At 50.4% G+C, this 25530-nt stretch overlaps 8 protein-coding genes across 8 annotated transcripts; 5 read left to right on the top strand and 3 right to left on the bottom strand.

Moving 5' to 3' along the window:
• Positions 1 to 3319: 3319 nt before the first annotated feature.
• BO79DRAFT_258189 (uncharacterized protein) lies at positions 3320 to 4658 on the bottom strand (the record flags this gene model as incomplete). Its single annotated transcript, XM_025686282.1, has 2 exons — positions 3320 to 3497; positions 3577 to 4658. The coding sequence occupies 2 exons, from the start codon at positions 4656 to 4658 to the stop codon at positions 3320 to 3322; spliced, it is 1260 nt and encodes a 419-aa protein (XP_025536560.1).
• A 1483-nt stretch (positions 4659 to 6141) lies between these two features.
• BO79DRAFT_46205 (uncharacterized protein) lies at positions 6142 to 6478 on the top strand. The gene has a single exon (XM_025689283.1). It carries the CDS (start codon positions 6179 to 6181, stop codon positions 6356 to 6358), a length of 180 nt encoding a protein of 59 aa, XP_025536559.1. The 5' UTR covers positions 6142 to 6178; the 3' UTR covers positions 6359 to 6478.
• Positions 6479 to 8926: 2448 nt separating this feature from the next.
• On the bottom strand, positions 8927 to 10688 carry BO79DRAFT_210796 (uncharacterized protein). Its single transcript, XM_025682890.1, has 3 exons — positions 10081 to 10688; positions 9454 to 9964; positions 8927 to 9391 (listed from the first exon to the last, which is right to left on the bottom strand). The coding sequence occupies exons 1-3, from the start codon at positions 10496 to 10498 to the stop codon at positions 9169 to 9171; spliced, it is 1152 nt and encodes a 383-aa protein (XP_025536558.1). The 5' UTR covers positions 10499 to 10688; the 3' UTR covers positions 8927 to 9168.
• A 1230-nt stretch (positions 10689 to 11918) lies between these two features.
• Positions 11919 to 13888, top strand: lap1 (putative aminopeptidase). The gene is made up of 3 exons (XM_025685649.1): positions 11919 to 12456; positions 12530 to 13276; positions 13336 to 13888. Exons 1-3 carry the CDS (start codon positions 12262 to 12264, stop codon positions 13567 to 13569), a joined length of 1176 nt encoding a protein of 391 aa, XP_025536557.1. The 5' UTR covers positions 11919 to 12261; the 3' UTR covers positions 13570 to 13888.
• Positions 13889 to 14303: 415 nt separating this feature from the next.
• On the top strand, positions 14304 to 15620 carry BO79DRAFT_46184 (inositol monophosphatase family protein). Its single transcript, XM_025689282.1, has one exon. The coding sequence runs from the start codon at positions 14448 to 14450 to the stop codon at positions 15504 to 15506; it is 1059 nt and encodes a 352-aa protein (XP_025536556.1). The 5' UTR covers positions 14304 to 14447; the 3' UTR covers positions 15507 to 15620.
• Positions 15621 to 16334: 714 nt separating this feature from the next.
• BO79DRAFT_179092 (DUF1774 domain-containing protein) lies at positions 16335 to 17967 on the top strand. Its single transcript, XM_025680010.1, has 4 exons — positions 16335 to 16493; positions 16578 to 16788; positions 16886 to 17325; positions 17388 to 17967. Exons 1-4 carry the CDS (start codon positions 16484 to 16486, stop codon positions 17606 to 17608), a joined length of 882 nt encoding a protein of 293 aa, XP_025536555.1. The 5' UTR covers positions 16335 to 16483; the 3' UTR covers positions 17609 to 17967.
• Positions 17968 to 18649: 682 nt separating this feature from the next.
• Positions 18650 to 23043, top strand: chsB (chitin synthase class II). The gene is made up of 6 exons (XM_025688814.1): positions 18650 to 18869; positions 18954 to 19345; positions 19697 to 21411; positions 21463 to 21647; positions 21708 to 21874; positions 21932 to 23043. The coding sequence occupies exons 2-6, from the start codon at positions 19107 to 19109 to the stop codon at positions 22833 to 22835; spliced, it is 3210 nt and encodes a 1069-aa protein (XP_025536554.1). The 5' UTR covers positions 18650 to 18869; positions 18954 to 19106; the 3' UTR covers positions 22836 to 23043.
• A 41-nt stretch (positions 23044 to 23084) lies between these two features.
• Positions 23085 to 25213, bottom strand: BO79DRAFT_46152 (fatty-acid amide hydrolase). Its single transcript, XM_025689281.1, has 7 exons — positions 24839 to 25213; positions 24685 to 24783; positions 24558 to 24631; positions 24402 to 24501; positions 23921 to 24342; positions 23745 to 23868; positions 23085 to 23680 (listed from the first exon to the last, which is right to left on the bottom strand). The coding sequence occupies exons 1-7, from the start codon at positions 25112 to 25114 to the stop codon at positions 23114 to 23116; spliced, it is 1662 nt and encodes a 553-aa protein (XP_025536553.1). The 5' UTR covers positions 25115 to 25213; the 3' UTR covers positions 23085 to 23113.
• Between the last annotated feature and the right edge of the window lie 317 nt (positions 25214 to 25530).

The following is a 25530-nucleotide window of genomic DNA, read 5'->3' as shown; positions in this document are numbered from 1 at the left end:
GGGGGATAGGAAGAAAACGCTTCTCACCTCGACGATCAGATTCAAAATTGTAAATCGGCTCCTCCAATTTGTTCTCCAGGCAGTATACTTTGTGAGGGAATCAGGGTTAGTTGACTTGGACGAAGAAGGGGGCCGCCGTAACGGCTAAGTCGAAAGTGCAGAGAGGAAGATTATTGCAGCGGAGTGGGGCATACTTCTAAGTCTGTCCTGCCATATCCTGCTTTCCTTTGCGGCCTGCGAAGTCTTGGTGGCCATGATGAAGGATGTGTGTGTGTGTGTGTTCTCGCAGTAGAGAAAACAATTGAGAAGAATGACTGGCTTTGGGTTTTCACCAAAGAGAAATCAAAGCGCAGATCTGAATTGGGTTCGATATCCCACAACGGTTGGAGAACAAAACTCTCTCACACGGCAGACAATACTTCACACCCTGAGTAATTGAAAATAATAGGAAGGGGGGTTTTCGACCACACAACACCAATGGATGGTCAGATCTGTCAAAGTAGAAATGAATAGAACTAATGATGGTTGAAGATGAAAAGATAGAAAATTTTTGCCCGGCTATGTTGCTTCGTCTTGACTTTGCTTTGGGGGAGTTTGCGAACTGGTCTGCCCTTTCTATCGAACAGCGTCGATAGACCTGGGAAGCGGGGAGTCATATAAACTGTGGGCCATCCCTCCCAAACCCCAAAATGTCACTGTGCAAGCAGGACCAGTTTGGCGTGACAAACACGGAACCTAATCAACAAACCTAACGGACGGGCTTATGCATGCCGATGTGGACATGGCACAGTGTCAGCAATTTCTCCCCCTCCTTATCCTCCTCCACTCAGGGAACGCCAGTTGCATGGAGTACATGCGGATCATTTTGAGGCTGCAAGCTGGAACGGGCCGGCGCACGCCGATTGAATGTGTGCCCTTGAAGAAACGCCAGGAGACAGGGAATAGGACCGCTAGTCTCCACATAGGCCAGATCTACTGACAGACAGGGGGGTGATGGGGGATAATCCAAGACAAAGAAATGAAGCTGTGATACAGGGGGTAAAACCGAAAATCTGCCAGTCCGCAGCCAGTGTTGTTTGACAACTCAGAAAGGACGCCTGGACTCCCGGTCATCGTGGCTCGAGTTCTGTATCTCCTGTGCCGCAAACGATGTATACATCGGGTAGGAAGGAAGCCACTCGCCTCATAGACGCTCTTCAGGAAGGAGGACCGTCTCTTTCTGGAAGGCATGGGACGGTTGACGGGGAACCTGAGAAGGCCTAGTAGTTGCCCAAAAGCGGAGGAAGGGGACCCATAGACCGAATAGTGACGAATCGAAGCCAGAGTATAATTTTATGTCGACCAGTTGGGCCACTCAGAATATTGGAAGCGGGCCCAAAGACCAGCGTGCCAGCTCATCAAAAAGACTCGAATCAGAAAAATTCGAGCCATTGTAAATTTTAAGACCCATCAAATGGTTACTCTCAGCCCTAGAACGAAACGGTCATTGACCGGGCCGCTCTGCATGGGTACTTGTTATCGGGAAGGGGGCTGCAGATTCCAGGGTGGCCAGAGCTTACTCGATGGCATCACTATAACCCGGAAGGGGGAAAAAGCGAAACCTTCAGCAGGGGTCTGGAAACAGAAAACAATGTTGGAAGGCCAGCTTGTGCACTAGAATCACTCTGAGGGAGACACAAATTGCCAGCGAAGAGCGAGCTGGGTATGCTTGACCCAGACCATTTCCAGCAGTTGAGATGCCATGATTCGTTGCTTTCTTCTGGCATTGTGTTGGGCATTCATACGTGCATCATTTCAGTTCAATCTCTCTTCGCTTGCAATATGCGACTACTTGTGAACCACCTTAATGGGGGAAGGGAAGGGGGAGGGGGTGGGCAAAAAGAGACCGGGGGGGGTGTTGTGTTAATTATTTTCTTTTTCTCTGTTAGATTATTGGAAGCAGCAAGGAAATCGTGGAAAGTGATGAAGAACCTGCATAAGCAAGCAAGATTGATAACCAGCGCGCCAAACAACGGGGAAGGCTGGAACGTTTCCACGAACCGCTTTTCGAGGCGGCGACCAGCCCGTTGATTCGACGCGCCGTTGCGTTTCTTTTTTGGCGACGAGCCTCGATCTGCCCCGCATCATCGTGGTTTGGAGCGGAGTTTCATCTGGAGATGGAGTTGAGTAGAGTAATAGAACGATTGCTGGGCAGTGGTAGAGATTATGGTATCGAAGAATAGAAGAGGTTATCCAGTTTCCAGTAATCATGTCACTTTTTCCGTAACATATTGGATTAGTATATCCCTAGTACCCGGGGAGTGTGTTGTACCTGGCTGCCACCCACGCCGTCACTTCCCTCTTCTGGTGTACATTCATCAGCACAGCAGCACTATCTTCTTGGATATCCCCTTTCAAGCCTAGCCAGATCATGCATGTTGTCCTCTTCGCTTGCCATCTGATCTGGTCCAGACCAGGGGTTGAACAAGTCAGGCAGACAAGGAACGAACTATAATCGCGGGTCCTGTTCCCCGGCCCGGACAGCAAGAGTCGACAGCTAGCTAGCTGGCGGGAATAATTAAAATAAAAAGTCCAAGGTGGCTGGCTGGCTAGGCATTAGGTTCATGAGATATGCAGCATTCTAAATTGACATGCGCAAGCGTCATCACCAAGATCAATGCTGATCATATTTCAAAATAGTACCAGGAAGATGCCAGCAGAGAGAAAAGGTGAGGCTGAAACAGGCAGCCAACTCAGGTTCACACCACCACCACCACCACCACCCACTTGCTTGCCTAGTATTACTACTACTAGTAAGTACCGCTAGGTAGTGAGTAGCTACTAAACTGCATCCAGCAAGCACCACTACCCTCCATCACTACCACCAGCACCAGCACCACCGTCAACATCCCCCCTCATCCGAACCTGCACGACCCTCCGGTTCCTGTAACACATCATCGCCAATCATGCCGGTCTGTCCTTCCGGCAACCGCCCAAATGTACCACCCCGTCTTCCCCTCAGCTGCGCAAATACCAAGAAGAAGTAAACAAGAAAAATTTAGAGCACATGAGCCAACCAAAATTCAATGCGAACCCCCCCCCCCCCCCTGTCAATTCCCAATGAGAAATAGGAAAAAGTAAAAAAAGAAAAAGAAAATCCCATCATCATTTGCGGTCGTTATCGTCGTTAAGAGCCAAGTGGTCGGCTAGAGACCCCTGTCAATGAAAAACTGCGCCGGTTGCAAACCGGTCTTTCCCCTCAACAACACGATGGCATGACGTGTTGCCGCCGTGTCGCCCTTGACCATCCGTTTTTCCTCCATCGATAGCCTATCATTCTTTATGCGGACCCTCGTCGGTGGAACACCTCATCGAGAAATCGCCGGGGACCCATGAGCTCAATACTCTTCGAGAGGGTTGATCGCATCGGCTGGATGAATTGGGACGGTCTCTTGGTGTGCCATCGGCGGCGAATGCAATCGTCAACAAAAGATATTAGGCCTGTGGCAACAAATACACTGTACACTAGTCAGCCCCAAACTCTAAAAAGGAAGAGCTTCGACCCGACACTAAGTAGAGGGAAATTGAATTACTTACTCGGCGACGTCGGGCATCTTTTCATACACGGACGGGTCACTGATCCACATGGATGATGGTGGAACCCATCCTCCCTTTTTCTCCTCCTCAGCTGCCTCCATCGGGGTCAGAATCTCTGGGACGATATGAGCGACGGTCTTGGACGTGCGTGTGTTAACCAGATGATAGGAGACTTCGCGCAAGTCTCCATCTTTCCGACACTCGCGTCTCCATTGGTACCGGGTCGACCAGTACTCAAATTCATATCGCTTGGAGAGACCTGCACCTCGGCGCCTCAGCTCTACGTGAGCATAATTTGAAAATTCGAGTAAAGTGCTATCGGTTAGCACAAAATGGCGATCCCCGCCACCTCGGTGTTCTGAATGCTTGTCCTCGAAATATTCTTCATCATCTTCCGCCGACCTATAGCCCGAGTCCTGGCGCTTATGCTCGTGGCTAGGCAGTGATCCGTGGCCACTTGAACCCGGCCGCAAGCTAGCCAGCACACTACCCCACGACCGTCGAAACACCGGATGCCTGTCCGAACTCGATGCGACAGGCCGTCGTTCTGAGTGGCACACTTCCCGCCCAGAGTCTCGACAGTAGCGTCGGAAGGAGCACTTTCGCGTAAACAGGTCATACATGCGAAGATGGAACAAAGTTACATCTTGCTGATATCCACCTCTTTGCGGCACCATCGTGTCGACGCGGAGGTTCATGTTTCCATCGAGTGTCGCATCGTCGTGTCGAATCAGGAGTCGTCGAGAGGAAGGGAATAGCTGCCCAAAAGTCGACGGGTCGGAAGGGACAACATCTGTTGAGAACACGTCCAGCTGACGGTCGATTACTTCGTAGCGCGGGGTCTCTGGAGGATCATCTTCCGACGGGATCGTAGAGGCGTAGGTCGACACCGAGGCTTTAGGATCTCCTTCTTCATCGTAAATGTCCATGTCTATGCCTCCTCTGTGAAGGGGAGTGGGTCGATCGCTGTAGATCGTAGGGGCCGTGCTTTTCGAGCGTTCCGAGACATCACTGTTAGTGGAACTGGAACTGCCACCGGTCCTCGAACCATTCCGGTAAGACGATGCACCATGGGATCCCATGACGGCGCTAATGTGATAGGGAGCCGTCGGATAGGTTGTGAAGCGATAATAACCAAGCAGGCGTGCAAGGATGGTGGCGTATAGTTTGGGTATCCTTCTGGCCGGTCGTAGAGTGACAAGAGACTGTTTCGATACCCGAGCCGATCCGACAGTAACACTTTAATCCTAATCCAGGCAAGCTTAAGGGATAAGTTGCATATAGGGGGTGGGAAAGGAGGATATCAAAGAGTGTGGTAGCGAGTTAAGCACACAGGATGAGGTAGGGATAAATATGTTTGTTGTATTTCAATCATAGCCTGATCTCGTGGTCCAAGCAACGTTTTCCCGTACAAGAAGCAGCCCCAGCCGTCTCAGACACCGTACGTGAGGAGATTTCGGGAAAAGCAGTGCACAATGAGGCAAAATTCATCCAAGAGCAGGATAATTTTGGGTCAGATGAAGAGGAGGGGGGGAGGGTGTTTCGGCGGCAGGGACAGGCGAGATTGAACGGATAGAGAGAGGGTGAGAGAGGGATTGGAGGAGAGGGAATTGGCGTAAGAATAAACACGGGTGTAGAATAATAATAGGAACAGTAATCGTGAATCGGGACAAAGAGCGGGCAGGAATCCGAGGTCAAGATCAGGCTGTGAACTGAACTGAACTCAGCCCTGGAACAATCCGAGAGGGGTCAGAAAGCGAATGAATGGAGGGAATGTGGAAGGGGGCCGTGGATCATAGCAGATGACGCCAGGCTTTGCAGCACAAGGGAGGGTTTCAGGGTATGAAGCGACCGAGATGACACACGGCATCCTCACCACCTACATACAAGTGAGTGGGAGGGAAAGGGAAATGCGCGTGGCGCAGAAAGTCCGTCGCAACGGAAGAGAGAAGAGAGCCAAAGGGCAAAAAGCACGGAATGGAGGATGGGAAATGAACGCCTGGCGAGGGCAGCCACGTCGGCCAGCGGAGAACCAACCAGCCAACTGATGGATTGACTGACTTGGCCATCTCTCACTGCTCTCTCTCCCTCTCACATTCCTGTTGGTTGACCCAGTTGCTTCCTTTTTTTTTTTTTTTTTTTAACCTTTTTTGGTCATCGGAATTTGTTCCTTTTAGCAGAAAAGGAAAGAAATAGAGAGAAAAGAATAAAAGAAAAAGGACGAAGCATTAAACTTTATCTACAGCACAAAGTTTCAGATTGTGCTTTACTTTTCCTCACCCACACTGATCGTGCGGGTGATGCTGTACTGGTGATGCTGGCAATATCCTCGTTGTTCTCGGAATCAGCAGATCCAGCCGGTACACAATTCTTCTAAAGGCAAGACTGACTGACTGACTGACTGATCAGCAAGGATTCTGCCTACAGCCTTGACTCAACTGCCCTTGAGACCTTGGATGACGGTAGTGCTACTACTACTACTACTACTACTACTACTACCAAGTGACCTCAACTGCAAAGACAGTCCATGCGCATCTACAGAGCCCCAAGCATCATTGTTTATGTCTCAGACTATGGCTGCTACATCATCGGCCTAATTGGGATGACTCGTGCCTTATTCCGACCGCTACGACCACGAGGTTCTAGAATCGCCCAGACAAGGTTTATACTGCTTATCTTGAGTTACCTTTTCCTTGCAAAGGCATTTCTCGGCAGGTCTTTTCCTTTTTCTCCTGTGCGTCCAGGATATTCTCCGAGACTCCCAAATGCGGACATTTCCTGACTGGTGCCGTAGCCCAAGACAGTCAAAGCCTGTTTATATGGGAATTCTACCGTATAGCTAAGGTCGCAGCAAGAAGGTCGACGGAAGACACGATCCGGCGCAGACTGGGCGTTGTCCCTGCAGGGAATTGGCGACTTAGTACTTGGTGCTTCGCCCGCGGTGTCGAGTGGGAAATGTTCATTGCTGACCGAACGCTGGATTGGAGAATTGCCGACAACCTATCAACAAACAATTCGTCTGCTTAGCTTTTCTTTTTCTTGCAGTTTGAAAATAGTACCTTGTCACCGGAGACAAGGAGGTAAAAAAATAAACGCAAAACCAGGGAAATACCAATGGTGGTCAAGTCAAGTCCACAACATCTATCAGATCGATGCCTGACTATACAGTACTTAGTGACCCAACGGTGGGAAACGGTACCATGGAACCGACTGGGGTCGCCTCTTCGGATCGGACCGAATGAATAATCGCCCATGCTCACTCTCTGTCTTCCCCTTCAGGCATTTCGATCAATCTCGCCACATAACCAGCGAAGTTGAGGGTAATGGTGGTGCGACACCTCAGATATACAGATCACCGGGAAATTACATGTGAGAAGAGGCGACTTTTGGAGGCGAAGACGTGGGGAGATGGATTCCGGGCTTGGGGGGGCTTCTGTGTTGTCTTTTTCCCACCCAAAAACTCAAACACGAACCCTATTCCGGTTTCTCTCCTTGACGACCCCCACAACGATGGGGCTTCCCAAGTGGGGCGCGGTCAGTGCCCTTGCCTCGCTTGTCTATGGATGCCTCTATTTCCTCTCTTCTCGCTCTCCCTTCTCCATAGGAAAAATCGGAGATGGTTTGACATTCCACAGTCGCTTAAATGGACACCTGAAATTATGATCATCTTTCTCCCGTTACTCGCCAATCAATTCACTGTGCGCACGGGAGATAGCGACACCAAGGCATCAGTGCAGTCAGTCAGTCTACTACTAAATTAAGCATCCATCGGATACTTCCTAATCAGGTAAGTGAACAGCAATTCACATTACTACTACTCCGTAGTACTAGCAGATAGATGATACCCAGTCCCTTGCACCATACATGCACCCGAGGTCTGAAGTGATCTGCTGTTGCAGAACCAACACAAGAAGTACTAGTAGAATACTGTGTTTGCATAATACGTCACCCCCATTGTTGTATTCAATCACCCCCGTATCCTCTCCCTACGCAATATCCACGCCGTCAACAGCAACCATGCCATACTCTTCTTCTCTCAATGACAGCCTACTGCATAACATCATTTAGACCATCTAGACCCGGAACCACCGGACCGACCTAAAACCGGTATCGTAGATCAACATGTAAGCTGACGGCTGACGGTGGTACAGGATTCCAACAATGCCACTGGCACTGACACTGACAATTACAATTGGCTTTCTGCCTTGGTCAATCCCATCAATCCATGAATCAGCACAGGTATGTCAAAGGCGGGAAAGATGGAGAAGGAGGAGGAGGGGCTATCTACTACTATTGACTTGGCTGGTACATACCAATACGTCACAGTCACACCCGGAGACATCATCAACATAACATGCCTGCCTGATGAGAATCTATTGAGTGCCTTCACTCCAGCAATTGTACTAACGATTGACATCATTTCTAATATCATACGTGTCATTGTCTACTATTCCATGTTTTTCCATGCTCTTTTCGAATGAATCTGCATCATGAAACAGATAAAAAATGTCAATATGTATATCAAACTTCAGGCACTTTACTAGTAGTATATATACTATATCACCCAGCACTACGCATACCACATAGTACTTAAGTAATAGGAACTTGTTGAACAAAGGGATGAGACTCCATCAATGCCCAAGGCTAACTTACTGGTGTCATCATCAGTCCCAGCAAAACTGGAATTGAGTCTTCACAGCCTTCTACCACATATCGACATACAATTAGTAAATATACTCCCAGAATCCAGTCTCGGTAAGATATATACGTCCGTTCAATTGACAGTACGCTTGTATTCTCCTTGGCAGCTAGCGACTAGTCGTAGTAGTTCTAGTAAACATATATATATATATATATATCAATTGCTCACTGCCCTCTTCATAGAACTGAAACATACCAAATTGCCATAGGTAGTACTGATATTGTACGGCCAGTGAGTTGAAAGTTGAAGCAAGAAACAGAATGGAACTCTTTACTTCACCCTTGCAACTTCGGTTTCTTCGTACTTCGCTCTTTCAAGATCACAGAGGGTTCATCATCCAGCTCAATGATACGTAGTATAAGTGAACTATGCATCAAACATATTCTGGTAGGTGGGAATCTCACCCTTCTATATCTAATAATTTTGGGAATTTTTGATATAGAGATCCAGCTGCTTTATGGGTTACAAATGTAGACAGCATTGGAGAATTTGGGTTGGGGGAGGGGCTATGATTCTGTAGCTGGGTGCGGGCATAGGAGGAATTGATCATGGATAAGAGATCTTCTTTGTCTTACAGTGGATAGAATAATGTGTGAAGATGATCGCGTCATGAAGATACTTACTCTACAAATCCATGCGGGTCGCCACCTTCCCTATGTGCCCAAATCAATTGTAGGTCTTGGTCTATCCTACCTTATATACAGGATCTATAGTGTCCCCACAGGCAGTAAGTAGACATCCCACCGACGCCAATATTACAAGATATAAATATTAAAATCAGCCCGAAACATACACCGTGAATCAAACGCATCGAAGCTCTGTAGAACTGCAGAATTGTTAGAAGTGAACTTGAATTGGTCAGAAGTTCATGGACATTTCTGACCAACGGCTCACACCTGCGTCCAGAGCGGTTGAGGCAGTTCGTCGCCGGGCTGAATCATCGCTTCCTGACGGCAAGCCTTCGACCCGGCCGGTGAGGATACGGGTCCTGCTCGACTGCCTGGGGCTGGCGGGTAGAAGCCAACGTAAGCCTCGCGGCGGGCAGGTTCCCCGACGGTGACAGACCAAGTGTGCAAGCCGTAATACGACGCGATGGAATGGACGAGCCAGCGACTGAAGGTGAGAATATATGGTAAGCATGGATCGACGCTTGGAACAAATGATTACACACTTACCCGAATCCAGCTGCCCGGTCGTCAACCAGGCTCTCAAACACCATCTTCTGCCCATCATGCTCATGATGAGCACTCATTGCCTCACGCATCTTTTGCAGTCGTGCTCTTCTCTGAGGCGAGTCATGCATCAGGCCGTTTCGACCCACAAACACGATCTCGTCTTCGGATTCACTGTCGGATGACTGTGGGGCATCTGCCAGACCCTCCTGCTTCAGTAAACCTTGCTTCTCGTTCCATCGCTGGATGAATTGTCTGATATCTTCTTCGATATCCTGAAGTATACCACGTGCCGCACGTGCATGCTTCAGTCTCTGTCTCAGCTCCTTAGGAACACGATGCTTCTCGATCCGGGTCTCCATCTGCTGGGATGACCTATGGTCCAAACGCGCATAGTGGTTGTCCCAGAGAGGTGCAAGGTAGTAAGGCATAGGGTCGTGACGAGTGTGGGTGGCTTGGATATCCCAATCCTTGGAAGAAGGTGGCTCAGCCCACGGATTGTTCAGAAGACGATCTTTGCAAGAAGCATATCCTGTCAGCATCTATCGAGTGCAAAGACCAAGGCATGCCCGGCCTAGGAGAAGCGGGGAAGCCCAGCCAGTGGCGTGATTCCGATATGTCAAGACATACCATTCTCCCAACGCTGTCTGCGACGACTACCATCCTTTCCCTTCAACAAGGCTTCGCGCCTCTTGAGGCTATCACGGCGAAGCGGCTCGCGGCGCCGGAAGTTCACCGACGCCACCTGGGTCTCCTTGGTTGACTGGCCTAGAACCTTGACCTTAGGCGCGGAAGGGCTTCCCACTGTCGGTACTGGGTCGTCTAGGGGGATTGATAACGAGACTGTGGTGCCGCGCACGCCTGCGCGCGTAGGAGTGGACTGGGAAAAGACCACATTCGAATCGGCGATCGGTACTGACTCCGAGAGAGTCAGACTCTCCAAGGATGCAGCTGCCTGTTCAGTCCAAGCGGAGATGGCGCGAGCCTGCTGCGGTGAGAGAGATCCTCTCGGATTCGTTTCAGATGGGAAATTCGGATGAATGGCCATGGTGAGAGCGCAACGCGGTTCGGACGGGAGTCGATAACGGATAGGCCTATGGGACAGGAGAACCGGGATGACGGGGGCGGTTAAGCACAGAAAGGGTGTCGCAGCCTGAGGCGATGGTATCAAAGTAGTACTCCAGGGAGAGACCACTAAGGCAGTGACTGACTTCTGGAGGAGAGCGACAAGAATCGGGGGGGGCGGGGGGGGGGGTGTGGACGAAGGGAAGCCCTGCTCTCAGATAAGAGGAGATAACCACCGCCTGCAGTCCGGTCGCGTTCGGCGGTCGAGCCCAGTCGGTACAATACGGTAAGCGCTGAGAATTCCGGCCTCGGATCCACCAGTTGACTCCCACTGGGGCACGAGAATCTCGAATGGCTGGTCATTGGATGCCCTTGACGCTTACCCTAGCCCTACCTGCCTGAATGGGATCTGAGACAGGAACCTTCTGTGAGTCATCGTGACTGCTAGTGGCGCCCTGATTCGCGAGCCGTGTGCTTCACGCGACAGGCGTCTATCCGCATCACCCGTGGCGGTGATGTAACAACCCTTGAACCTTGGAAATGGGACCCTCGGATTGTCATCCTTATCATTCACATACTATCCCTCACCCAGGCCTGTGTATGTGCTTTATGACAAGGCGATGTGGAACGCCTCAGTGAATCGCTCTCCAAAGCAGCAACGTGCGAAAGACCCTAATAATACAACCGTATAATGGCTATCGGACACACGCCCCTCATTAGACTCATAGCCCTTTCGGTGAACGATATGTCTGCTCGTTTGGCGACCTTTTTTACTTTCGATCAGATCGAATATTGAGCAGGAATTAGTAGCCCCAGATAACTGGGAACCTACAAACGGTAGTTGTATATTCCTAAAACAGTAAAGTCACCAGTGGTGGTTATCAATGCTTGTAAGACAGAGCATCTCATAAGAAGGAGCTTGGTGCCTCAGGTACCTACCCCACGATTCGCGGCAGCCAGCAATGATCCGGGCCCAGGCACACAGACTCGTGACGGTCGCACAACGGGACCTACATTAGCATGGCATGCTACAAGGGTCGGCTTATGGGACAAGAGCAGTGTCTGCCTTGATATTGTCTCAGTGGACATGCTAAGCCCTTTTTCACCATGGTGTGTATAAGTTAGTGCAATAGAGTATAGTGCAGGTGCTTCCAGGCTGGATGGTAAACGGACCCGCTGCCAGGGGCGGCTAGTCTGCCTTGATTTCAATCCAGGAACCATTTTAAGAGTCAACGGCTACCAGTCAAGTCAGACCATCTATCAATAGTGCGGGATAGCAGAGAGTCGGATCGGAGTCTCACAGGCATCCTTGGCGGTCGAGGAGTGATGAGTTGTGCGACCAGCGCGTGTTCCTTATTTAAGCCGCGCGCGCACCTCTGACGCAACGGTCTCAAAGGGGGGTTCTCAGCTCTTAGGTTGCATGTTCGGCTGCATCCAATTCGACCTCTCCGTGTCTGTCTAGCATCATCCCGAATCTTATCGGAGCAGTCCTCCGGTTAAGTTAATATTGCAAAGCAGTCCTCCTCTTCTGCCCAGCTCAGTCCTCGGCCTTCTGTGACCCTTGGAGCCTTATCAATTGCCGACAGGTATTCGGGCGGGTCAGCCTTGAACAACTCATTAGCAGTGCAGAGGTTCATCAGCAGCAACTGTACTATTTGATTTCCTATCATCATTATTGATCATCATCTTATATCCTTATCTTCTCTCTCCATCAATCTATTGAGCTGGTAGCTTATCGTAGACAACATGAAGCTCTCAATAGCTCTCGCACTCGGTGCAACGGCTTCGACGGGGGTGTTGGCTGCCGTGGTACCGCAGCAAGAGCCGCTGATAACCCCTCAAGATCCCCCAACTCATCACCATCAGGAGAAATTCCTGATCGAGCTGGCTCCCTATCAGACAAGATGGGTTACTGAGGAAGAGAAGTGGGACCTGAAGCTGGTATAGCAACATGCCCCGTTTCGTTATTGTCACGATAGCACATCTTACTAATATCTCGTTGGATGCTCCTTAGGATGGCGTTAACTTCATCGATATTACTGAAGAGCGAAACACTGGGTTCTACCCGACATTGCATGCCGGTAGCTATGTTCACTATCCGTCCACGATGAAGCATGCAGAGAAGGTGGTCCCCCTTCTGCGGGGTCTCTCCAAGGATAACATGGAGCAAAATCTCAACAAGTTCACCTCCTTTCACACTCGCTACTATAGGTCGTCCACTGGTATTGAGTCTGCAAAGTGGCTATATAGTAGGGTTTCCGATGTCATAGAGCAGTCAGGTGCAGCAAAGTACGGCGCGACTGTGGAGCAGTTTGCTCACTCATGGGGCCAATTCAGTATCATTGCTCGCATCCCTGGCCAGACTAACAAAACTGTCGTCCTGGGTGCCCATCAGGACAGCATCAATCTGTTCCTTCCCTCTATCCTAGCGGCACCTGGTGCCGATGATGACGGAAGTGGAACCGTGACTATCCTCGAAGCTTTGCGTGGTCTGCTGCAGTCAGACGCCATTGTTCGGGGCAACGCTTCCAACACAATCGAATTCCACTGGTACTCGGCAGAGGAAGGTGGGATGCTTGGTTCGCAGGCCATCTTCTCTCAATACAAGAGGGATAAGCGAGACATCAAGGCGATGCTGCAACAGGATATGACTGGCTATACTCAGGGAGCTCTGGACGCCGGTCGTCAAGAAGCCATCGGGATTATGGTTGACTACGTTGATGAGGGACTGACACAATTCCTCAAAGATGTCACTACTGAGGTACGTTCTCTCGCTTCTCTTCTGTTGTAAAAACATATGAATAACGATTTCTGTCAAAGTATTGTGGTATTGGCTACATCGAAACCAGATGTGGCTACGCCTGCTCGGACCACACATCCGCAAGCAAATATGGCTATCCCGCAGCTATGGCGACGGAGTCCGAAATGGAGAACAGCAACAAGAGGATCCACACCACTGATGACAGCATCCGGTATCTAAGCTTCGATCATATGCTGGAGCATGCGAGGTTGACCCTTGGCTTCGCTTACGAGCTGGCTTTTGCTCCATTTTAATGTCCTTCATGAGTTTACATTGTTACTGGACCGAGCAGATAATTCTGGCTAAGTAGTGAGACTTATCCATGTTCAGGTTTCTTATGTCGGACCTGATTATGGCATTGAATGAGGTTACAGAGCAAACCAATACTCCATCATGTACTGGAATAGATGCATGAGGCCAAGTGTCTGCAAGGAACGTCGCCTATATATTACAGATCAATAAGATTGGTTTTGATGCTCCAAACATGGGCCTACGACTGGACTTTCTATTATTAACACCCTACTTTGTACCAGCAATAGACTCATACATTAGCTACGAACAAACAAAATATCGGTGACTCTTATGGGTGGCGTGATGATAGTCTGCAGAATGGCCCGATAAGATAAACGAAGGAGATCCGACTATACTCGATTAAGTCACACTAGCCTGAAACAGAAAGACGGTCACTCCGCCGGGGCGATCACTTCCACTGGCTTCATGTTCGAGTCATTCCTGCTTTTGTTTCCTCCTTGTTACCACTACTTTTGCCCCTTCAGAACAGATCCTGACACGAGGGTTTCGCTCTTTAGACTATCTAATTTTACATATCTTTGCTTTGACTGAATTGGCAAAACTTCGCCGGTCGCTCCTATCTATCGCCTACGTCACCAGCGGTGCCCCTCCAAGGAAGACCCCACCATCAGACCTTGGATCCGATATTAGTCGGTGTGTGATCTCGGAAGACGTTGCAACATCTTCTCCGAATCCCCAAGTATCGTTGATTTCGAGACGACTGAAAAGAACGCTTAATTGAGGCGAACTGCATCCCAGAGATCTCAGCGTAAAGGATCCTGGCTAGATACCCATCTGAAAACTCAAATTCTTATCGAGTGGTACGGTACATACGGCTACCATGGGATCCACCAACCCCTACGCAAAGGAACTTCAGATCGCCTGTCTCACAGTCCAGAGAGCCACGCTCCTGACGAAAAAGCTATTGGAAGCTGTGGACAAGGGGTCTTTCGACAAGAATGACGCCACCCCAGTGACAATTGCTGATTTTGCTGCACAGGCATTGATCATCGCTGCCATTCACCGTGCGTTCCCCGACGATGAGTTTGTCGGCGAAGAGAGCTCAGATGCGCTTCGATCCGATCCTGCTCTCCTTGACAGGACTTGGGAGCTGGTCTCCTCTACCCGCCTGTCGGACGAGGAAAGCGATGCGCTGCTCTACGCCCCGAACAGCAAGGAGGAAATGCTTGATTTGATTGACCTTGGTGCTCAAGGCAACTGTAGCAAGCAGAGCCGTGCCTGGGTTCTGGATCCCGTCGACGGCACAGCAACCTTTATTCAGGGTCAGCAGTACGCTGTTTGTCTGTCACTGGTGGAAAACGGCTATCAGAAGGTTGGCGTTTTGGGCTGTCCGAATATGAACCTAAAGACGGGTCGCCTACATGAAAACATCGTTGACCGAGATGGCTACGGGCATCAGGTATTCGCTGTCGCCGGACAAGGCGCATTTATTCGGCAAATGGGAACGGGGGCTCTCCTCCCCTCACGCAAGATCGAGCCAAAGACGCAGATTACGGATCCTAAAGATCTCGATTTTGTGGATTGCGTGTCAGCAACATCATCCGACAGGAACATGCATGCCCGCCTTGCATCGCATCTGGGTGCACCTTGGCCAGCCTCGACAGATCTCTGGGCCGCGCAGCTGCGATACATCGCCATCGCAGTTGGGGGCTGTAATGTCATGATAAAAATTCCGCGTAACCCTTCTTATCGGTCGAAGATTTGGGATCATTCAGGCGGCATGTTGATTGCCGAAGAACTTGGTTGTACAGTTAGCGATCTGGCGGGTAATCCAGTCGACTGCAGCTTGGGCAGAACCCTGTCTGGTTGCTACGGGATGATCGTTGCACCTTCGTCCATCCACAGCCGGCTCGTGGAGGCAGTGAAACAGATCATGTAAGACAAACGGTTAACCCGGGGTCTGGGTTGGCGGATGAGCTGTCTCAACAGTCCCCGCTTACGGTTTTTGCTTTTTCTTCGGAGCCACTAGTTTATTGCACCACCTAGTGTTTGATGAAAGAGAAAGGCTACGGACTAGTATGCCCTCGCTCTGCAGCTCCCAAATGTATTGACAGGACGGTTCGTGCGCGAGGGCCAGGATTACTTGTTATGCTGCCACAAGACAAACTACACACCCAGCCGTATTTGCGCGGAGATGCATCTGAAAAGGGTACTCTTGCTGCACTTTGTCTGATCACTGGCGGAAGAGACCCTCGGCTGCATGCGCCAACAGGACCGTGCACTGATCGACAACGTGGGGACGGCGATCAATGACATGAGAGGACCATTAATGACGAGATGGCGATGACGGAAGGAGGGCAGGAGCATGCAGTGCCTCTATAATGCGTTTTGTTTGCATGTGTACCACTGTTAGCGTTTTATCACGTCTTTGGGTGTTGGATAGAGATCGATACCTTCTAGGATGATGTCATAGATACTAGTCGTCACCTCATTGTGCTGAACCAGGGAAGAGGCCCCCACATACCGTAGTTAGACCAGCTTCAAGCAATGAGCTAAGCAAAGAAGAAGAACATCTGAGAGACGAGTAATACTACCCAACACGACATCCGGAAGCACGGCAGTCCCGTGATGGCTGGGAGACTGGCCAGTGAGAGACGCGAAAGGCTGTCAGGAGATCAGGCAATGCGGGGGAGCTGCCGTCTTCCTTCCAATGACATCCTCCAGTCTCCTTCAACTAAAGTACTTCTTCTGCTTCTGCTTCGTCGCTGCAAGTCCTTCACCTCTGCTGCGCTACGCAATATAACCGGATGTCCATCCCCTCTCCCCCGGTCGGGATCAGAGTTCGCTCTTCTTGATTCTAGGTCTCCTTCGCCCATTACCCTAACCATCCCTACATCGTAATCCATAGCAGTCGCTATGTCAACCTGTGAGTCCCTCCGCCTTGATTCCTAAGACACCCTCGCCTGCAATACACCGTTGTTCATCAGTCACTGACCGTGAAATGTTCTAGATAATCCATTCGCTAGGCGAGAGTCGCACGACCGGTTCTCACTTGGAACCTATCGCGTCCTCGTTCCCTTGTCGTGGCTGCTCGTCGTGGTCGTCGGCATCTACTACTCCTCCCATGCCCCCGATGTCAAGCACGGCCATACCATCTGGAAGCAAGCCAACAAGCACATTACTCCGTTTAGCTTGAGCACGGTTATTTCTGGTGTTTACTGGTAACTATATCCGTCATTTTTCATACGGCTGCTTCAATAATAGAGCTACCTACAATGCTCTATGTTTACCAACCTATTCTTACGACCTGCTATTTAGGATCATAACTCTCCTGTCTCAAATCGGCTTTGTCTACCATCTTTTCTCCAATGACGCGGTGACGGCCACCGCCGCCGCCAATGTAGGGTCACACTTCATCCTGAACAATCTGTTCATCTTTGCCTGGATTCTTCTGTGGACTCGCAACCATTTCTGGGGATCAGAGATTATCCTGATCGCGCACTTCCTGAACCAAAAGACGACCTACTGGCGGCATCGTACACTGCCACCTCTTGCGCATTTTGCCGCCGTCGCAGCGCCTTATGCCTGGACTCTGATCACGCTCTTCTGGAACGGAGCCGTTGCCGTGAACAGCAACAGCCTGCCAGCGAGGATCGTTGCTAATGTGTTCATCTGGGTGCTATTCGCATTGGGTTCCACACACATCCTGTCTACCCAGGATGACATTCTGGGTTACAGTCTGAGTCTCTTGACGCTGGGTATGTATCAGTACAAGGTTTTCTGAGAGAAATGCCGTCGCAGCGCTAACACAACTCTGCAGCATTGGCCGTCAAGCAGTTCGGCGTCAAGATCATCTCCCTGCAGTGGATCTTTGCCATTGTTATCTTTGCCGTCTTCTTCGCCGAGTCTCTCTATATCTCCTTGACGAAGTACTCTGGGCGCAACATCTTCTTCCGTAGGGCTGGACAGCCGGCGCCGGTGACCGATCGCGAGAGGGAGCCGTTGCTCAACGACTCGACCCAGCCAGCTCAAACTGCCTAGTTGAGAGTAATAGCCAAACGCCGCTTCTGCGCTTTTCGGGAAGCAGGTGGTTTTGCATACAGAGGATATCGCTGAAACGTGAGTTGAGGTTAATTTCAGAGTCTCCTTTCGGGTCTTAGTGGGGGTTGTCCATCAATAATTTATTTTGTGCTCTGATAGTGCTGCAACTAATTTACAGCTGTGAGGCTGGAGGAGTTATTTTGTTTTATTTAATCACAGAAAGTCGACGGATGGACTAGAAATTGTTGATGTATTATGGCAGCGATGACCTTGTGAATTTGATGGACACATTATTATTGTGGTTGGGAAAATGATTTGTCTCTACTCTGATCATCACCATGATTCTATATTTATCATCATGATCAAGCTACAAGTGAGCCACAGCTAATAGTAAATACATCGTATCCGGGGACGCGAAAGTTGTGATGGGCTGGACTGTTGTTTACGACCGAGTTCTTCACAGCAGATGGGGTTATATATCGCTGCTAATTGTAAATCTGCACTACTAAACATGGACTGTGATCAAAGGATTATATTGCGTCCCCAGACCGTGCAGCGCTCCTTGAACCCGCACGGACCGCAAATCAAAGCCAAGCTCCACGGTTCGATAGTAGAAAATGCAGTTGGCGAGGGGGTGATGGTGGTGGTGCCTGAGGAAGCGGGCGGGATCTCAGCCGTGGAAACAAACCACACGAGGAAATGGCCAGAAAGTGGAAGTAAGGACCAGAACTGAATATCCGGAACATCGCCAGGAACCAGACACCCACCATGACAAACAGAGCCAATGACCATTCAGAATGGGAGTCCTCATCTCTCCTAGCACGATCACTCAATCCATGCGATGTCTCTCAGCTGCAAGGATGGTCGCCCCGCTTGCTCCTCCCAAGCTTCCGTTGCCCTGGTGATATCCACGCTCTCCAGGCGGCGCTGTTCGTCAGTGCAGTCTGATTACGACGGCAGTTTAGGCGCCCGTATCCAAGGTGATTTTCTTAAGAAGTGCCTGGGGCGGAACTGATCGGTTCTGTTTGACTTTATCAACCTGCCATCCTTCAGTATTTGACGCTCTGTGTGTGCGTTTGTGGTGTGGATTGGATCACAACCTTTGTTTATAAGGAAGCTCGAATTTCGCATCCGAGGTTCTACTCGACTTCTTCAAACCGTTATCCGATCGCTTGATTGCCCCGATACATTCCTCCAGATCTCTGACATACTTTGGTTTGTTTACTGGTACTACCAGACAACCAACTGCCCCCTGTGGATAGTAAGTGGCATTCCCCATCAACCCCCGGATCTGGAATTGTCTGGACAATGCAAATGTGCTAACCGTGGAACCCATTACCTTTAGGAATCCATAGACCACTACTATCTACGTCCCTTGAGTTGAGGTCATCGTAACCGCTGGGGCCGTAACCACACAGATACCTGAGAAATCGTTTTGTTCCACCACTTACGTTTGATCATCGGATACTATGCGCGATTGAGTTACGAGCAGATAAACATGAACAACTCGTCGCGGATGTATGTGCCGGCGCATAACCAGGAAGAGGAGCCGCCGGCATATGATACGTACGGAGACCCATACTATGCCGAACATGATTCTCCTCCGGCAGCATCCCGTGCGCATGGAGCTACTATGCGATTGCTGCCAACCAGCACGATTGTAGAAAGTGATTTGAGTGCCGACACGGGAGTTAGCTCAGAGTATCACTATGGGGATCCTTTTGTCGATGACGGAGAGTAAGTAGTTGCCTTTCTTTTTTCCATTCCCCTAAATCACACTAAGCTATGGCTTCTGGCATTCCGATGACCTTGTTTGGTATCTTCCCTCCGGCGTGGAGCTCCATACCATCTCTCCCCTTGTTGACATGGTCAATGCTGTTAAAACCGCTGTCTGGGGAAAGCTCGAGTCTGGTGACTGAGAAATACTCAGTCAGTTTGCATGCCGTGATTTTCCTGGCCAACACTGTCTCCGCTTTTTTGCGTATATCTGGGATGTCTATGGACATCCGGCACAACTACTTTCAATATGATATACGAAATGATGGTTATGAAGCGGTCTGCTAACTCGCGTGCTCAAAACAACCGCAGAAGTGAACGCCAGCGATACTATCCATATGAGCCAACCGAGTCTCCTTCCCGGCCTGTATCGAGTCTGGGAAATGTACCAACCATCCCCCCGCCAGCAGCATCAACGGTAGATGTCCCACACTATACCTCTCGTCCGGGCTCTCCCACACGGCCTTGGTCGCCTAACCGTGTCGGGAACTGGGCCCGACCTCCAGCTCCGCCCTCGGTCGCAAGCTCGCAATATGAACGTGCAGATCTCAATGGTAGTCCACGACCAGGCACCCCCAGTTCAAGATATGGGGGAAGCCCTCGCCGTCCGTTGCCTCCAGCACCACTTTTCTCCGCCCCTGGTGGACACGATGCGAACATCCCGATAAATGACGCGGGCGACGATGATGTGTTCGGTGGTGGTGGGCGGACGATTGACCCTAGAGCCGACAACAGAGCCAGCATGCAATCTTTTATGAGCGAGTCTACGATTATTACAGATGAGAAGGATGCCATGTCGAAAGTTGACTTGGACGAGGAAATGGAAGAAACAGATGAGATGGTTGACCCGAACATACATTATGGTCCGGCCCCCGAAAAGCAGAGCCGCCGAGGTGTTCGCGAGGCCCAGATGTCCACGAAGGAAGTCCAATTGATCAACGGTGAACTGATCTTGGAGTGCAAGATCCCAACTATCTTGCACTCTTTCTTGCCTCGTCGGGATGACCGAGAATTCACCCATATGCGGTACACTGCGGTTACCTGTGACCCCGATGACTTCACGCAGCGAGGCTACAAGTTGCGCCAACAGATTGGCAGCACTATGCGTGAGACTGAGTTGTTGATTTGTATCACGATGTATAACGAGGATGAGATTGGCTTCACTCGGACTATGCATGGTGTGATGCAGAATATTACCCATCTCTGCTCGCGATCCAAGTCCCGTACTTGGGGTAAGGATGGTTGGAAGAAGATTGTGGTCTGCATCATTGCCGACGGTCGTAAGAAGGTGCATCCACGGACCCTCAATGCTTTGGCGGCTTTGGGTGTGTACCAGGAAGGTATCGCCAAGAACGTCGTCAACCAGAAGCAGGTCAACGCACACGTCTACGAATACACGACGCAAGTGTCGCTCGATCCCGATTTAAAGTTTAAGGGTGCTGAGAAGGGCATTATGCCGTGCCAGGTGCTCTTCTGTTTGAAGGAGCACAACAAGAAGAAATTGAACTCACACCGTTGGTTCTTCAATGCTTTTGGCCGAGCACTACAGCCGAACATTTGCATCCTGCTGGATGTGGGTACCAAGCCTGCGCCTACCGCACTCTACCACCTCTGGAAAGCGTTCGACCAGAACTCGAACGTGGCTGGAGCGGCTGGTGAAATCAAGGCTGGTAAAGGCAAGGGTATGCTGGGTCTTCTGAACCCACTGGTTGCCAGTCAGAACTTTGAATATAAGATGTCCAACATCTTGGACAAACCGTTGGAATCGGTCTTCGGATACATTACTGTGCTTCCCGGAGCGCTCAGTGCGTATCGTTTCTTCGCACTGCAGAACGACGCGGAGGGAAATGGCCCTCTGAACCAGTACTTTAAGGGAGAAACACTACATGGACAAGATGCAGATGTGTTCACTGCCAACATGTACTTGGCAGAAGATCGTATTCTTTGCTGGGAGTTGGTTGCCAAGAGGGAAGAGCGCTGGGTCTTGAAGTTCGTGAAGAGTGCTGTTGGTGAAACCGACGTGCCAGGTAAGCCATGAAGACGAGCGAGAGATGTAACTCCTCTAACAAAATTGCTAGATTCCATTCCCGAGTTCATCTCACAGAGAAGACGTTGGCTGAACGGTGCATTCTTCGCGGCCGTGTACTCTATCGTCAATGGCAAGCAACTTTGGAAAACGGACCACTCGCTACCTCGAAAGATTCTCCTCCAGATCGAGGGTGCCTATCAATTCATGCAGTTGATTTTCACGTACTTTGGCTTGGTATGTCATATGATACCCAGCTATCCGAGAAAACCTCGCTGACCTTCAACTCACCTTTAGGCAAATTTCTACCTGGTATTCTACTTCATCGCTGGCTCGCTTACCGACGACAAAATCGATCCATTTGGTCACCATATCGGCAAATACATATTCGTGATTTTGAGATACGCCTGTATTCTGGTCATGTGTCTGCAGTTCATCATTTCTATGGGTAATCGACCGCAAGGGTGAGTAAACCATACCAGGACATTTCATGAATAGCTAGCTAACCTCAACCCTTGCAGTGCCAAAAAGCTATACTTGTCCGGCATCATCGTCTACTCAATCATCATGTTCTACACGATCTTCTGCACCATGTACCTAGTGGTGATCGAAATTCTAGCACGAACGGGCGTTGATACCGATCTTGAAGTGAGCGATGGCCTCTTCGTCAACATCGTCATGTCCCTCTTGTCAACAGTGGGCTTATACTTCTACGCCTCCTTTCTTTACCTCGACCCCTGGCACATGTTCACCTCCTCAGCAGCCTACTTCATCATGTTACCCAGCTACATCTGCACCCTCCAAGTCTACGCCTTCTGCAACACGCACGATGTCTCCTGGGGAACAAAAGGTGACAACGTCCTGAACATGGATCTGGGAGCGGCGCGCGTCATCAACGGTACCACAGTCCAAATCGAAATGCCCTCCGAACAACTCGACATTGACAGCGGCTACGACGCCGCGCTCCGCAACCTCCGCGACCGCGTCGAAGTCCCCGAGACCCCCATCACCGAGAGCCAAATGCAAGAAGACTACTACCGCGCTGTCCGCACATACATGGTCTCCATCTGGATGGTAGCCAACGTCGTCCTGGCCATGGCCATCTCCGAAGTCTACGGTCCCGACGCAGGCGGTACGAACGTCTACCTCGCCATCATCCTGTGGTCCGTTGTCGTGTTGGCCCTTATTCGTGTCATTGGATCCACTACGTATGCGATCTTGCTTGTCGTACAGAAGATCGTCGAGGGGAAGACCAAGTTCGATGCAGGCAATTTGGCCAATATGAGCCATGTTTCTGGCTCGAGCGGTGGGAGGAGTAATACTGCGCTGAAGTATGGTGGCGGAGTCAGTTTCAAGGACAAATTTGCTGAGGCAAAGTGGTCTGCGAAGAGAGTGGCAGGTAAGGCTATGTTTTGGAGGAAGTGATGATCTATTTTATCTCTCGGTATACCCCTCTATATTCTATCTGCATCGATTCCAGATCTGGCTTCCTTGCTGGTGGTGAGATAGATTTGTTTGGTTTTCTTTTTTTTCTCATTTCCTTACGACCTTATTGATGATGGATGATTGGGATTTTCATGTATGTATTTATGTTTCGTTATGATTGATGGATATAATGGATTGTAAATGATCGATCAATTTATGAATGATATCGGATTTCACTTCAATTTATATGTCAATCTCTCAGTCAGCGTAGTTTGAACTCAGAGCATAGATCTAGTAGTAGTACTCTGCTCTGCTCCTCCCTTCAAGATCCCATCAACCAAAGCACCAGCAGCTAGAGTCTCCTCATCCTTGAAATGCTTTCCAACCAACTGCAACGCAATAGGCGCACCTTCATACCGTTCCGGACCGGTATACTTACTCCATTCGCGCTGATCAACCTCATCTCGGGGTTTATATGTCTTATGCTCGGCGGTCAATTGATCCAGCTGCGCATCCACGCTCAACCCAGATGGGAATACCACGGCCGGCTGGTCGAGAATGTTCCACACCGCGGTGTAGTTCCAGTAGTGGGATTCACCGAGAACAGAAGCGACGCCCGCGTATACGGGACAGAGGATGAAGTCCACGCCTCTGGATTTCATCAACGCGTGGTATTCGTCTCTGTATACGTCGCGCTGGACATTGAGGGTCCAGGATTCGGCCATAGTTAGGGGGGTGGGGCTGCTGTAGTCGAAGGCCCAGGCTGTTAAGGGGAGGATTGGTTCGCCTGTTTGGGCGATGAGTTTGCGCTGGCTGAGGGCTCCGTCGGGGAAGTACATTGCCGACTGGGGGTGGGGGTTGTGGTTAGTTTGGAGGAGGTATGTTAGATGGGGTTGGGGTGTGACGTACGATGATGTCCCAGCCGTGCTTGTGCTTGTATGGTTCCCAGTCGATGACTTTGATGCCGGCGGCTTGGAGCTTGGCTTTGGCGTGGTTGAGGGCCCGGGTTATCGGGGGGTGAGGGCGGACGACGCTGGTGTTTGTTAGGGTACTGTATGCGTTGGTGTGGCTATTGGCTGGCTTACCCATCGTCCCACATGATGGCTACGGTCATGTTTTTGGTGGGTTTGGCTTTTTTCCATGGGACGGGGACTAAGGACGTCTCGATATCCCATGGCTTTTGGTCGAGGATGGCCTGCTGGAAGATGTCCATGTCTTCCACGCTCTGGCTGGCGAGAGGCCCGATTACGCCGCGAATGGATTCGTGGCCTTCCTTGGGTGCCTTTGCACCTGACAATGGGTTGCGAAGGGCTGTTGGGCGGAATCCATACGAGCCGCAGAATGCAGCGGGGCATCGGATTGAGCCTCCAATGTCTGTGCCGATACCTAGGGGAGCGCATTTGAAGCCGGTCGAAGCGCCTTCACCACCTGAGGAACCACCGGCACTGAGCGTGCGGTTGTAAGGGTTTAGCGTCGTTCCGGTGAGGTTATTGCTGCAGCAGAGGTGCTTTATGTGTTGATTAGCTAGGCAAAGTCCTTGTCTGCAAGGTAGGAATGTAGCTGTACCATGAGAGATTGTGGCTGGTTGGTTCGTACGTGGAAGACGGCGCCTGCCTTTTCGAGGCATTGTAGTATGAGGGCGTCTTCTGTTGCAATGTCGTCCACCCTAGTGATATTAGTTTCTGGGCTTGATAGTGTATCTGAAGATTAATGAAGCCATACCAGGCTACATAGCCGGCATTACACGTACGGCCCTTGACTCCAACATGCTCTTTGACGCTTATCGGGACACCGTGCTGCGAGTTATTAGTTTCTGGATTGTACGGTACCGCTGATAAGGATGTCCCACCAAAGGCCCAACTAGCTTTCCGGTTCGCCTGTAATACTCATCTAGTTCCTTGGCTCGCCCTATTGCTCGGTCGGTTAGGAACTCTGTAGCAAAGTTAAGCTGACAAGAAGTATTAGTTGCACAGAAACCTGGACAAGATATAGTTAAGCATTACCAGTTGATGGCCCAATACGGCTCGCTTGAGGAAAGCCACGACCACCTCCTCTGCCGTGAGCTTTCCTGCCCCCATGTTCTGCACGAGGGTAGCGGCAGACATGTCGGTTATACCAAGCTCTCTCGCCGAGAGAAGGCCGCTTTTGCCGGGAAAGTCCTCCACATTTTTCAGGTCGGCCGAGGGTAGCTTATGTGCGGGGAGGAGCCATTGTTTGGGGATTGACTGTTGGAGAATGTCCTTGGCCTTTTGTGCCTGGAGCTCCCATGAGAGTGACATAGTGTGCGATGCTTGCGAGCTCTAAGTTCAGAATTGGGTGATAGAGGAGATGTGACCGGCATGGGAAAGGTGGGGGGTGCGCACAGTTTAAAACCGGCTGTCAAAAGCACTAATGGTTTCCATGACAAGGCAAATGAGGAGTTGAGACAGGTCTACATCTCGGAATCGGAATGCAGTCCAATCACGATCAATAGCCTGTATGCACCCAGCTGCGCTGCAGCTCCTAGCTCCAGGGAGGAGATATGCCTCGGGTGGAGATCCTCTTATCTATCTGGTCGCGAGCACTTGCCTATCAAGGGCCATGGCGTCTATCGACAATTAGCAAATGAACGCTGAATGGAGCTCTTGTGCCGACCTTGCCTATCTGGAGTTATTACACTATTAATCATTGGTAGTCAGTACCGGAGAAGATCTGC

This window comes from Aspergillus costaricaensis (assembly GCF_003184835.1).
Source record: "Aspergillus costaricaensis CBS 115574 unplaced genomic scaffold BO79scaffold_30, whole genome shotgun sequence".
NCBI classification, from domain to species: domain Eukaryota; kingdom Fungi; phylum Ascomycota; class Eurotiomycetes; order Eurotiales; family Aspergillaceae; genus Aspergillus; species Aspergillus costaricensis.
This window is presented reverse-complemented; position numbering and strand designations above follow the sequence as displayed.